Here is a 14,766-nt window from a genome sequence, read left to right on the forward strand (position 1 = left end):
AGCTTGGGAGTGTTGTTGGAAACCGCATTTCATTCAAGCAATGAGAAATGCTTTGGTTAGAGTAGAAGAAATGGGGGAGGTAGAGTGAAAGGAGTTTGCATGCTGCTGGGAAAGGACGTAAAATCATTTGGATCCACTGAGGACCAGGAACTTTACTGAATCTTTCCACAGCCATGCAGGAATACTGCATGCAATCTAAAGTATTTGAGCACTAAATAATACATTGTATGCAAACTAATATGACTAATATGAACAGGAAAGTGGAAAGCATGCCTAATCATTTAAGCAGTTTCTCCAAGAAGAGACTAAAAACTGAACCGCCTAACTGAAATGAAAGCAGGAAGCAAGACTAGAGCATGACATTTATCAGACTTTTCAAAGAGTAAAAAGTCACTGATTTTTGAGGGAATACTCAATGTCCTCAAAATCCTCAAAATCCATGTGTTTAACTTGTCAGAGTCGTAAATCACCCACGACTTCTGCAGTGATTTTAACACATGGTTTCGTCGCTTCTTTGCCAAAACAAAAACATTCAGCTCTACATTCTCCAGAAATTACAATAAAGAAGAACTTGGAGAAATTTCCTCATATTAAAACATAGGAGAGCATGTTTTTATAATAAAGGATTCACGCAAGCATTTGTGGACCAGAACGTAGTGACTGTTTGAAGTTTCACATGGCAGCTTGTTGATTGCTTAAAACAAAATGAAATGCTGTAGCATCAGCTAAGTCGTGCTACTTTCATTTACGTGGTTACTGTTAAAAAAATTTCACATCAGAATTTTTTTTTTTTCCATGAACAAAACATTTAAATCACTGCACTGGCCCACAATCATTTGGGTGTTTCAGGCAAGGTAAGGAGGATGTGCCGTTAAAGGAGGATGCTAGGTATTGATCTGTGACAATTTAGCGTGCCCCGTGCACAGGCTTGTTGCCGTGGATACCTCTGCTTGCGGCCAGCGTGTATCCGGAAGAGACCCCGCTTTTTAGAGAGGAGTTGACTGGGGAGACACACAAGGCAGAGGGAGAGAGGAAGTGAGGGGAAGAGAGGAGTGGAAGAAGTGGGGGAGGATGGGACACAACCTGAGTACGTGTTGTTACCCGTGAGGATAAAACGGAGCAGAAGCAAGAAACGGAGAGAGGAGGGGTGAGGTGTAACATCTCAATAGTCCAAACAGCCTCTTCCCTTACCTTCAACTGGAAAATATATTTCTGAGAGGCAAGTTTGGATTACTGAGACACGCTCAGTTAGCAGTTAGGTGGGATCAGTTGGTGGGAAAGGGTCATGCCAGGGTAGAAGGTAATGCTTCACCTGAGTATATTCATCAAGACAGTCCATTAAACATCACGGTGGGACAGCAGCTCCTCAATAACGAGACAATCCTACCAACAAAACTTAATATTCAAAAACCTTAATGTGCTTCGCTCTCATGCATAACTCCACTGTTTACAAATTAGATAAACAGCCCTGTGTTACTTTGGTTTGAGTTTATGCTAATGAGTCTATCCCAGCTATGAATGCCCTTTACTCAACAAGCACATCTCATGACTTGGAGAACAAACCTGCATGGAACTTCTGCCTTCCTGAGAACAGATGGAGGATGGAGGATGGATGGCATGGAAAAGATACGATGGAAATAATAGGGGAAGAAAGATGAAGACAGGAAGAGGAAACTGGTGAGTGAACAGCAAGAGGTGGTGGAAATGGCAGGAGTATGCGCTAAAGCAGACAAAGATGCAGAGAAGCAGGAGGGCCTGCAACACAGTGGTCTCAGATCACATTAGTGAAGAACTGTTAGATAAAAGGCGTACATGCAGAAAGCTCTGGAAGCAGCGTGTCTTTTGCATGTGTACACCTGCTGAGTGTATTGTTCTGTGTCTTATTGCCTACAGCAGGACTATAGGCAGACTTTTGTCACCCTGCCTGGATGTACTGTGAGGCTGTTGCGTACCTGTCCCCCGACAGGTAGGGGGAGCTGTAGGGCCGCAGCCCAGACAGCAGCGTGTGGTAGGAGTTGTGGAGAACCTTCTTGGTGTTACGCTGTCTCTGGAGGTGACTGAACAGTAGCGTCAGTTCTCTGACACCCACGTGCACAAATAAACAAAAAACACATGAACAAATGAACAAAAAGGCAACAAATGGAGGAAAAACTAACAAAAAGGCCAAATCGATGGTCCAAACGCTCAAAAGAAGAGGGATACATGAAAGATCTAAGATGTAGAGTACTGTGCAAATGTCTTGAGCCAAAGCTAATTTGTTTATATTTTGCTATGAAAATGGGAAATAGGTGCACAGAGATATTAAAAACACATGCAAACATACATGGAAACACAAAATACTAGGAAAAAGGCGAGCTTTCTTGTCGAGTCTTTAAGCAGTCTTCAGTAATATTTCTTCAGACTCCTTGAAGGACATTCAAAGCTCTTCTGTTGGCTACCTTTTGTTCGGTTCTTTATCAGCATGATCAATAATGTTGATGTCTGGGCTCTGGGGAGGCCAATCCATGACTGATAGTGTTTCTTTGTGTGTTTTTTATGCAGGTTTGCTTTCACTCAATAGGCAATGTGTTTGTGATCACTGCAATCCTGAAAAATGAAGCCGTTACAAATCAGATGATTTCCATATGGTACTAAATCAGTGGGCTTTTTTGTGTTCATAATTCCATCAGTTTTGACACTTTTTGATCCTCTGGCTTAAATGTAGCCCCCAAACCATGACAGAGGATTCAGCATGTTTCACACATGGCTGTTGACACTGTTCTACCTCTCTCCTGACCTCCTCCATAAATTCTGACGATTCTAAACAAAATGCTAAATTTGAATTCATCCCTCCATCAGACTTGTTGCCACTGTTTTTCAGTACAGTTCTGGTGCAGTTTGGCATACCTCAGCCTTTTCTTCAGGTTTCCATTCCTTAATAATGGCTTCTTGGCAGCCACCCTTCCACTGAGACCATTTCTGATGAGAATTTAGTGAACGGGAGATGGATCGACTGAAGGGCCAGATGCATCTCTTAAGTCCTGTGTCAGGTCTTTGCTAGATTTCTTCCCCATTTTAACAGCCATAGCTTTCAGATACTGCTCATCTGCTACAGATAGTTGTATTAGAGCTGCCATTTGTCCACATGTTCAGTTTCTTTAAACTGATACAATTCAACCTTGGTTCTTTGTCGTCTGTTAGACACAGAAGCAGAACTGGTTCAGCGCTTTATTATTATTTTTTTTGCTTGAATGATTCGTAGGACAATGTTAAGTGGCTTAAGAAAATGAATAAATAAACAAACAAAGCATTCCTCTGATAATTGCCAGGTAACAAAACATAAAGAAATGAGGAGTAGTTCAAGACTTTGCACGGTACTGTACATGTGTGAAGAGTAAGAATCGGGCAGTGCAAGTCTGACTTAATTAAACAGATGCACGTGTCTCTTCATGTTTCTCAGGTTCCCCTCCTTTTAAGAAAATAAAAATTAGTCAAATTAATACATAAATGCAAAATGTAAGAAACCACTGCGTAGAAGAAAAATCTGAAAAAATAAACGAGGTGGCAGAAATCTTAAATAATAAATGGAGAGCAAATCAAAATCATTTCTGTCACTACAATCCTCAGTTTAACTGAGAGAGGGTTGCAGGTAGCAGACATGATGTGTGCAGCGATATGAACGCATGAGCAGAAACCAAACCACAAACTTCTCTACATGTTTCAGGATTTGCTTTTTGAGAAATGTTCTGATGCAACTCTCAAATCTCTGTCTGCCTTTACACTCCAACCAAACACGGCCAAAGGTGCCCGCAGATTTCTGATGGCTGAATCCACTCAGTGCTCAGCCTGGTAGGAGCGCCTACCTGAAAGAAGGCAACATGCTGTCGTAGAAGTACCAAGTAGCTGTTAGATAGGAGTGTTTGGCATCTGTTGAGTAGAGACGCCATGCAGCCTGAAGAAAAAAAAAACACAAAGCGATAAAAACAGCGAAAGTTAGCAGCCTGTGTGGTTTCCTGCTTGAGTGCGAATGAAACAGCTTTTGAGACTCTTGCTGTGGCCGTCACCTGTATCAGGTTTGCTGCAGGCATCCTCCTCTTCTCAAAGTGTTTCTGCCTGTGTTGCTCTTGAACCTTTAAGGCAAAGCCTGACCCCAAAATTCCCTGAGGGTCAAAGATCAAATTAATGTCAGGAGTGCAACTCGTGACTTTGGGCAATGCCGAAGGAGTCGCGAACTGTGAGTAAATATAGGAGACTTACAGCAGGCAGGGCAAAGAAAGAGACTCCCAGAAGAGCAAAGCCGGCAGCTAGGAGCCGTCCCTGCCACGTATGAGGGGTCTTGTCACCGTAGCCAATCGTAGTTAAAGTTATCTGAGTAGAGGAAGAAATACAGATCTCGATCTCAAAATAGAAGAGGCCTAATAAATTACCAGTTTTCAAAAACTGCACTGACATGTTGCACTGTTTCTTTTACAAAGAGCCAATTTTTTCAAGCATATATTCACGAAAGCTGAAGTTACTCCCACAAAAAAGATCTGATATGAAAGTGCACTCACTTCCACCCGTGATTTCTGTCAATTTAAAAACCACAGCAATCTTTCATGACATGTTTTGCAGTGACTAGAAATCACTGTGAATTATCTCACACTGAACCCTCCTCTAAGACTAAGAGTGAGAAGTTTAATAGAAGCTCTGTGGATCCACGCCAAAACTTAATGGGCTCTTCTATTGCTCTTGCTCCATTGTGGAACTCAGCCTGGCAGATTTTTTGCAGTCTTGTTGACAGTCAGACAGACAAAATGCACAGCTCACATACCTAAAGGTTTGTGAAATGCACATTCAGATAACACAACACAACAATCACTCACCTACAGCTGAGTCTTCTTTAAACAAACTGGCCAAAAACAACACATTTACCACCTCCTGAATCTTAATTTATAGATCCCATCTGGGTATACTCGAGCATTTAAATCACAGACCATAAGATGATAAAGGGATGTTTGCAAAGGGAGTCCAAATATGGGCACAGTTAGCAATACTCACAGTCCCCCACCAGAGGGAGTCTGCATAAGTGTTGAAGTCTGAGTTGATGTCTTTCTCTGCCAGGTAGACGAGGAAGGAGGCAAAGATCAGGACCAGGAAACCTATGTACCAGGCTGTGATCAACTCCTGTGAGACAGACAGTGGTATTAGTCACACCTGTCAGCAGCATCACAATCCACCACAGTCTCTGCTGTATCTCTATTATCATTATGGGCTAAAATCTCATCATAATCACATTTGGCTTCCACTTTGACTTGGCTGCTCTGACAGCTGATGCATCAATTCATCACCATTATCATCATGACAGCCGTATATAGTTGTTCTCCAACCGAATGCTGGGTGACAGGCGAGGAAGTCAGCACAACAAGGTAACAGCTAATTTGCCAGAAATGAGCAGCGAGTTTGATGTTTGAGGCCTGTGAATGTAATCAAACAACGGCTGGTCATCCATTAGAGTCACAAGATATTCCTTGACGCTGAAAGCTATTGAGATATTTATCCCATTAGTTCCCATCATGTCATCGCGGGCCTTTTAATGGCAGCCCTCAGCCTCCTCTCTGCTCTTATAATAATCCATAATGTTGCAAGTGGCTACTGTGTATTAGCTTACTTTTCATTTTCAGTGTACAACTTAATCAATGAAATGTTATTGCTTAAACATAAACCAGATAAACAGTGTTTACATGTCAGAACATGTGTATGATGAGTTTGGACAACGTACACCACCACAGTGGATTTTACATCAAACAATCACCATGCCACTGAAGTGCAAATTTCACTTTTACTTGAAAGTTTTTACCAAAGTATTACGTTAACTGTTCAGAAACTACAGACGTTGTTATACACAGCTCCCCATTTTCACAGGTTTAAAATAACTGCCAAGCTAAATGATTGTTTTTAATATGCAGATGAAATTTTGCATTTAGTGACTGAAGTGTAGATCCCAGGGGCATCATTGAAAGCCATGTTTCCTCCTTGCTTGTTCGTGGGTTTCTCCACCTCCAGTTTTGACTTCAGTAACTGAAAAGCTGCTCTGTTGTGCTGGAATTAAGAAACTGATTTGGCCATTGTTTGATTTGAAAAACTCTTATTTAAGCTACTTTTGAAAATCTTACTTTGTGTCACCGCCCAAAAACATAGGGACCTAACTGCATATTTATCAGCCTCTCATTCCCACCTTGCTGTGAGCATACACCACGGAGCCCAGAAGTTTCCAGGTGCCTCCTCGTCGGTCCATGCGTACCATACGCAAAATCTGAAGAAAACGCATGCTGCGCAGGGCGGACGTAGCAAAGATGTTGCCCTGCGTGCCTGCTGCAATCACTCCCAGTGACGCCACGAACACAATGAAGTCTAGAGAGAAGATGTTCACATCATGACAAAGAAAGAAACAGCACCCGAGGGATACTTTTATATGAATACATTAATAGTTTCACATATTTTCCAGCGACGTGGCGCAGGCTTATTCCAGTGTTACATAATGTAGCTATTATAGAGGCAATTCCCATAAGAGGAGAAACATCCCTTACAGGATCCTTCTGTGAATTATGAAATTTCACCCCCTCTTAATGCCATAAATGTCAGTGGTTCCAACTTTAAGCTGCTTTTTCAGCACCAAATCAGTAGAAAACAGGTGGAAAACACAAATAAACACATTCTAACCTATGACACAAAAAGGCTTCCTGGCAAATTTCAGTCGTCCTTTCCATCCTCGGTATCTGCAGCAACATCCGGCTGCCCAAACCCTGATGAAGTACTCCAAGCCAAACACCACGATCATGACAAATTCCTGCAAGCGACACACACAGAGTGAAAGAGGGGTCAGTTATGTTTGTTCAACTAATCATCATTTTACAGGGTTCCCATTAAATTGTTAAACCAGTGTCACGCTCACCAACTGCCTCCCAAACAGAGCTGTCTATTTTATTTAAAGTAGCAATCTGGTGTTTATGTGCCCAACGTCTATCAAGTTGCCAGTGATCCATTTTGGATCATGGTTATGTTCAGCTTGTGTTGTAGCCACACGCTAAACGCCTTTTTCGGAAAAAGGACCATGTTACCTTTCAAGTGAACTCAACACAGCCTCTATGTTGAGAGACCACAAAGAAAAACAAAAGGAAAAATATCAGTGCTGTGGAAAGGATCATGGTAACATGAAAAGTACACAATATGTCACACTGCATGTGATGAACATCTAGCTGGGAAGTATATTTTACATTTTTTTACAGTAACACATGAACTAATGTGAATCTTCAAAACATGATTTACATTCCCTGCACTCTGTTTATTAAACCTTTCCCATGATATCATTTTAAAGGTCTTAGCAGAGAGAGAAAAACCGTAGCCAGGGACATTCGTGTCATATGTTCAGTTTCTAAACTGAAAATTTAACAGCTTTAGAGTTCTGACTCAAGTCAAACCATTTTCCACGCGTCTTTCCTGCTTTCAGGTTTCTGGACCGTGCAGACAGTTTATAATGCGCCGAACCAATCTGTCATTAGAGCAAATGTTCATGTAAGTAAAATCCACTAATGGGTGATTGTCTGCTAATGGCCAGGTGATTGATCGAAAGAGTGAAGGGAGGGAATGTGGAAGTGAAGAGTACTACCATTAAATAACACGTTATGAAGTGCAAGGTGGGAAGAGAGAGGGGAAAAAGGTGGCTGAGAGAGGACGAGTCAGGTTAGGAAGGAGGAAAAGGGTGTCCATTACCTTTCACTAAAGCAGCTGAAGTACAGAGGAAGAGAGGGGATTAAGGGATAGCTATTAGGATTAGTGCATCATGTCTGTGATTTCCTGCGCAGTCAACAACACCTGAATCCTCCCACCTGCTTACATGGCTATCTGCGCCGCTAACGGTAAAGAAAAGCACATACGCAAGCACGCATGGATGGACTGCAGCAAGTGAGACGGCATGCAAGCAAGGACAGCGTGTGACGATGTGCACTGGAGCTGCCATAAATGTGTTTGTAAAAGTATAAACAAGAGGGCAAACTAGAGGGAAGAAGGGGGTCCTACCAGGATGAAGAGACCTTGGTTTGCGGCTTTCTGGTGTTCGGGGATGGTGGAGAACACGGACAGCACTAAGCAGCTGAACACCAGAAGAAAACTGAAACACACACAAAAACACACCAGTTACACACACAGTTCATTACATATATTGTTTAGTCTCTGCATGGTTAACCGCTAACACAAAAAATTACTGCACACAAAGCAGGAAAACACTTGCTGATCTGTAACACAATGCAAATGGTCATAATCATTCTAATGGAACCAAGTTTGTTTGTTTTTTGCATAAATTGTCAGGCCATTCAACTGCCACCTTAATACGTACCCTGATTTAACTGTTCATTACTGCAAATATCTAATGAGCAGCAATGGCAGCAACTCTGTGCACAACCGTCTCTAGGGTTTACTGACAATGGTCTGAAGAAGAGAGAAAATATTCAATGAGCAGCAGTTCTCTGAGTGAAAAAAAAAGTGAGTATATAAAAGTTATAAATAAATAAATGTTTAAATTTTATTTCATTTTCTTTTTTAATTGTATTTTTATTTTTATTATCGAAAAATAAAAATGTGGTCCACATACAAGCCAGAAACTATTTCATTCTGTTGTGAAACATCCTGAATAACTCTGCGAACGATCAATGGAATCAATAAAACAGCTAAACATAAATCAGAAGACAAGAAAAACAGCCGCAATCACTTGATCTTCTGAGTGTGGTTTGTGTATCAGAAGTACTGCTTATTCCTGCCATAAACCTTTATTGTGACATGCTAATGATATTTTAGTCTCGCTCTCCACTCGCAGCACATATAACATCACAGTTATATATATAATCATATAATCATCAGGAGTATATATGTATGATTATATAATATAATAAAAATTCAGAAGGGTTGGTCTCATGGCACATGGATAATATAATTATTATTATTATTATGGATAAAATAATAAAATAAATAATCTAAAATATTATTTTAGATTAGGACAATAGCAAATGGAAACCTGCGGTTCAGCTAGGAAAAAAACTTCGCCCCACAGAAGTAATGGCCACTTGAGCTCAAGAACTCCCCTGAAATTAAACACAACATAAATTCTGACTGATTCTGTCTCATGCTCTCATCTTAATATAAACACTTAATTTTTTTCAGTGTCTCTGCAGATGTGGGAAGTCAGAATTTCCATCATTAAGTTCAGGACAACTGTTAGGGAACATTTTAAAATGCCGAATCTATTATCACGGTAAAGTTCTCACATGCAGACATTAGCTGTTAACAACAAAATATTTGATGCCATTCAACAATATTTTCCTCACTACGCACAGGGCATCAACTCTAATTTCATGTTATTGTGTTTCTGGAATTGCGTGGGGCCTAAAAGAGGAAAACACTGGCACTACTGCACCTCGCTGTCCCACTTAACAGGCGGAAAAAGTTATTGTTAGATTCAGTGTAAGTGCGATTAAAGGAGGCTCAGCATGCTGATTATGTTAGAAAATAATGTTTCTTTTTATTTTCATTATCCGTTAATGATGTTATTGTTTTTATATATATATATATATATAATTGGTTCCTCAAGAGAGCTACAATGAATTTATTTAATCGCATATTCTCGGTGAGACTAAAAACTAACTGTCAGACAACCACAAGAACTTCATTACCCACACCGAGATTACCTCAACAATGGTAAGATTATCACAGATCACACCAATAGCGTGATGGAGCTCAGCTGCTTTGCTTTTGGCTTTAACCACATACTGCAACTCCGCAGCTCCACAACATGATCCACAGCACAATAACAGTGAACATGGAAGGACCATTTGAGAACAAAGTGGGTAAAAGATACAGCAAAAAAGAGCTGAGAGAAATGAACAAACACACAACCACTCCCTGGCTGCCCTTTGTGCCATTTGAAATCTAGAACAACAAGGCAGGATTATCCAGGTGGCAGCTGCTGGTCCAGCTGGTCAACATGTCACAGCCCAAAGTTAGAGAACACTTGCTGGACCCGAAACCAGTTCTCAAAGCCTCGCACAATGGTGCCCTTTATCTTCAGTAATACGATCAACAAGTCTCTAACTGGGCTAATGTGTGAGAAATGAAATGCATTTAAAGCGTTTGCATTAAAAAGCTGCTTTGCAAAAAAGCAGCAGGTCAGACGACAACAGCTGAACTGAGAAGCACACAAAGCCTGATCTGTATACCGTTTCCACTGAGAAATGTTCCACTGGGAAAGAGGACAACAGCCATGTGAAACAAAAACAAAAAGAAATTGGAAACCTATTTATGTTCAGCAGAAGAAGAAATGATAAGAAAGACCTGATTTGTCTCACTCCATCACCATCTCTTGGGTTCACATGAAGTGTAAGAATCCATCAAAAATAACAGGCAGGAGCAACATTAAATGAGTAGATCTTTTTTGTGACCTCTTGACTGATTGATCAGGAAAAACTAACAAATGTCCAGGGAAGACAGCACAGATAGACAGGAGGCAATATGTGGATTTATTTCTTTGGTCATGATGTGAAGAAATAGATCTACATGTTTTTTTAAGGGGGAAAATAATCATTCAAACAGCATGTGTGACGCCAGGCTGTAAAGAATATACAGCTGAGAATATACAGCTGCACATAGTCATTCATTACTATATTAAAAAGCTGTAGCAAGTCGACGTAGATGAGGCTACATTGACATGTGCATGGGTATATTTTTAAATGGGGGCTTTCTGCTTTTACTCTTTAAATCGAATGCACACAAACACTGTCTAAAACACATCTCCCTCCACACGAAAACTTTAAAAACTACATCAAGCGCTGTCAAGACCACGCCAAAGCGACTGTATGTATATAACTGTAGGCCAATCAGAAGCCTGGGAGGAAATCAATTACTAGGTGAGCAAAGCTGGAGCAGAAGAAGTGAGTGTTTGCAATGATGTTGTACTATTTCTCAAAATAGTGTGAACGGGTTAAAAATATGGTCTATACTAAAAAGTAAATTAAGTGTGTGAACGTGTTGAAAGAGTATGTTTCATTGGAAATAATTTATCTGAATTTCAGGAGCAGGACCACACATTCATCTTTTTGGCGTTCTGTCGGCTTTTCCTCGCTCCCTCTTTCAATTCATTCACCTCTCATTAGTGCATGCGGATCGGCCCGGCCCAATGCTACTCCCCTCTGAGGCCTTTCCCCAAAACCGCAGGCTCAATTCATGCACACGCCTCCTACAAATGAGGATGTGGTCCCAGCTACTGAAAAGTTATTTAAGACAAGTGAAAAGACCACATTTGGAACATGACGACAGATGAAGAGGAACTTATTAAAATCAGACAAAAAGGGTGGCTAAGTACTGCTTTAAAGGGCTATTATAACCCCACAGCAAGAAGGTCCTGAGTTCAATTCCACCATCAGGCCGGGGTCTTTCTGTGTGGAGTTTGCATGTTTTCCCCGTGTTTGCGTGGGTTCCCTCCGGGTACTCCGGCTTCCTCCCACCGTCCAAAGACATGCAGCTTGAGGGGATAGGTTAATTGGATAATCCAAATAATGAGTGTGAATGGTTGTCTGTCCCTGTGTGTTGGCCCTGTGACAGACTGGCGACCTGTCCAGGGTGTACCCTGCCTCTCGCCCTATGACAGCTGGAATAGGCTCCAGCGCCCCCTGCGACCCTGAAAAGAATAAGCGGAAGCGAATGGATGGATGGATGGATTAAATATAATAAATATAATACGTTAAATATAATGGAAAGTATATAATAAGTATATACTTCCCAATTATTAATAAGTACATAATAACTAAATATATTTTACAAATTTACAAAATGTTAATAAATTATAGAGACTGGCTGATTTTTAGGAATTTTAAGACCGATACTGACACCAATATTAGGTGATTTAAAACTCTGATATTCCAAAATATCGGCTGATTTTCTTTCTTTTTTTACACTATGCAACCCCAACACTCGTAACACGGTTTATGGGTTATCTCTCATTTCTTCTTTTCTTTTTTTTTCTTTTTCACTTATTGGCCATTAGAAATTTCAATATAAAAAAAGCCAATTATCAGCCGATAATATTAGCCTTCATTATCAATTAAGCTGATTAAAATCCAGCAGTAAAGATTTAGTTGATCTGAATGGTCTAACTCGTGCTCTCGTAAAAAAAAAAAAAAAACACGTCTCACTTTCACTCTTCTCAACTGAATGTGAGATGTGAGTCAGTGAGCGACTTCTCAGACTGTTTTTGTTTTGTCTGCCTGCCCAGCCGCAGTTTCCCAATAGTGAGACAAATAGAAAGACAGAGCAGATCTTAGACAGCTAGAAAGACACCGGACACCACGCGTGAATAAACAGACACCTCCTAATTACCATTGTATATTTTTTAGCCCACCGAGGCGTAAACAGTGCTCCAGCCACAGAAGGGATAGTTTGAAAAATACACTGAGATGACTCTCGGCAAACAATGCATTTTGGTCATTCATCAGCTGAGCAATGTGCTGACTAAACCCTCTCCTTCCTCTCCAATTAACTCAAAGCGTTGTGTGTAATACGGTGAGGAGGAGATTCGTTGGAGCAGCATTTCAGGGGGGTTCATTGACTTGTGCTTTATGACAGGAAACAAGTTAGAGCGCAGACAGCGGGATCGACAGCTTGACTTTTACAAAATGCAGACACAACATTCCCGTAGAAACACAACTCTGCATTTACCTGAATACAATACTATCCCTTGCATACAGCAATTTCTATACAGTTCAATGAGTCATCGTATCCGTTTCTGCAACTAGACTGCATATTTATAAAATCTACTTCTGCTATGATGCAACAAACCCTTCAAAACTCACCTCATCCTGTTCACAAGCCACAGATGAGCATTAACATCAGCCAAACGTACATGTAGCATTAAAAGACCAAAGTAGATTTTATATCAAACAGTCGTTTGATTTGAAGCACAAAGTGCAGAATTTGAGCTTTAATTCCACACATGTTTAATAAAAGTATTTCATTAACAATTCATGAAATACAGGCTCCAAATTGTTTGATTCAAAATCCACGGTGGTGCTGCAGAGAGGTAAAGTTACATAAATGGTGTGGACATTATCACATTTTCTCCAGTATGTTGGATATGTACCCTTATCTGTCACAACATTAAAACAAAATGTCAAGGAGGTCCCCCCTTGTGCTGCCAAAAATAGCTCTGACCAATCAGGGCCTGGGTGTAGAGCCTCCGTAGGTCAAGATCGCATCAACATCTGGGGTGAAGACCTCAAGTGCTCCTCAATGATACTCCTGAGTATTTCTGTTCTAACGGGGGAGGCTGCTGCCTTCGGGGAGTGCTGTTGCCATGCAGAACTCTGCTCTGCGTCTAATATATACATTAACCCTATGACCCCAGGTTTCCCAGCAGAGCATTGTAATGAGTGAATAAATGTTATTTATTCACTTCACCTATAAGGAGTGTGCCTGATTGGTGCAAATGTCAGAGGAAAATAAGATCCTAAAATCACTAAGCACAAAGTGTTACTCCCCCTTTCAGTTTCCCTCCATTTTTTCTGACCACCAACCCCACTTAGCTCCTTGGCTCAAATAAAAACAAAAATCCTTTGAAATAATTCACTGATATATTGTTTTTTACTAATACAAATAACAAAGCTATTTGGATGACAATGCTGACTAGTGCTTGGGAAAATATAATATGCCCAAATTCAGTCAAAGAGACCGCTGATACTGCATAATATCCAGATTTTTAAAGTTATCTGACATGTATGATGTCCTTTTTCATTGCCTTCACTTTTACGTTCTGTTACGGCTCTTCTATATATTTAAGAGGCCTGTTAAGATCCACCAAGTAGACGCATTTGCTTCTTTCTACTTATGAACATTAAGACATAAATTCATAATCAAGCAAAATAGACGAGCAGACAGTTAGGCCACGCATGATGAATATCGAGAGGGAGTCACATTTCTGCTGAAGGCACATTTCTCCATCCACCCCAGCATCACCACACACCATCACGCCCTCCCTTTCAGGGAAATGTCAATTAAGAGCAAAGCATCAGTTGAAATCCACCAATTCAGCATGGTTGGCCTCATGGGACACTGAAAGAAAATTGACTCAGCTTTGACTTTAACCTGCCTCAATAAAGTACCCTTATATTGAGGTTATTTTTTTTAAAGAGATTCAAAATGGATTTAGATGTAAGAATTTTGAGAAGAAAGAACAGAAATGTCAGAGTAAAAATGCTCTTTTGAGGTCGGCATTAAAGATATAATGTTTTTTATGAGGTAGAGATCAAAGTGCCGTTGCTTTACATATTCAGCACAGGATGATGACAGGCCCGGGCGACCTCAGAGGAAAAGAAGGTTAAAAACAAATTATAAATAAACATACATCCAGTCCTGTGAAAAAGAAAGTTTTCACAGCACTCTGTGCAGTCCTGTACAGCCCATGATTCAGTAGCTTATAAAACCACCTTTGGCAGCACTAACTTGAAGTAATCATTTTTTGTTTGACTCTCACATCGTTGTGGAGGAATTTTGGCCCAGCCTTATTTACAAACCTTCAGTTCATTGAGGATTGCAGGCATTTGATTATGCACAGCTCTCTTAAGCTCCCACTACAGCTTTTCAATCAGGTTGAGGTATGGACGTTTACTGGGCCTTTGCAGCTCCTTGATTCTTGTATTTTTCAGACATCCAGCTGGAGATTTGCTGCTCTGCTTGAGAGCGTTATCCTGTCGCATGACCCACATTTGA

General features: G+C 40.6%; 1 protein-coding gene across 3 annotated transcripts in view; it reads right to left on the reverse strand.

Moving 5' to 3' along the window:
- Positions 1 to 14,766, reverse strand: part of LOC102294803 (potassium voltage-gated channel subfamily KQT member 4) — a 49,543-nt gene that overhangs the window by 11,946 nt on the left and 22,831 nt on the right. The window contains exons 2-10 of one of the 3 annotated variants that reach the window (XM_042218946.1): positions 8,038 to 8,128; positions 6,682 to 6,808; positions 6,197 to 6,372; positions 5,020 to 5,145; positions 4,237 to 4,347; positions 4,044 to 4,139; positions 3,843 to 3,931; positions 1,564 to 1,584; positions 945 to 1,001 (exon numbers count right to left, since the gene is read on the reverse strand). In XM_042218946.1, coding sequence (XP_042074880.1) covers positions 945 to 1,001; positions 1,564 to 1,584; positions 3,843 to 3,931; positions 4,044 to 4,139; positions 4,237 to 4,347; positions 5,020 to 5,145; positions 6,197 to 6,372; positions 6,682 to 6,808; positions 8,038 to 8,128 — 894 coding nt within the window. Of the gene's footprint in view, positions 1 to 944; positions 1,002 to 1,563; positions 1,585 to 1,952; positions 2,079 to 3,842; positions 3,932 to 4,043; positions 4,140 to 4,236; positions 4,348 to 5,019; positions 5,146 to 6,196; positions 6,373 to 6,681; positions 6,809 to 8,037; positions 8,129 to 8,353; positions 8,494 to 14,766 lie in introns of those variants that run through there. The other 2 variants (XM_042218947.1, XM_005917394.2) reach the window with 2 other exon arrangements.

This window comes from Haplochromis burtoni, unplaced genomic scaffold (genome assembly GCF_018398535.1).
Source record: "Haplochromis burtoni strain Fernald_Lab_line unplaced genomic scaffold, NCSU_Asbu1 Contig_25, whole genome shotgun sequence".
In the NCBI taxonomy this organism is placed as follows: Eukaryota; Metazoa; Chordata; class Actinopteri; order Cichliformes; family Cichlidae; genus Haplochromis; species Haplochromis burtoni.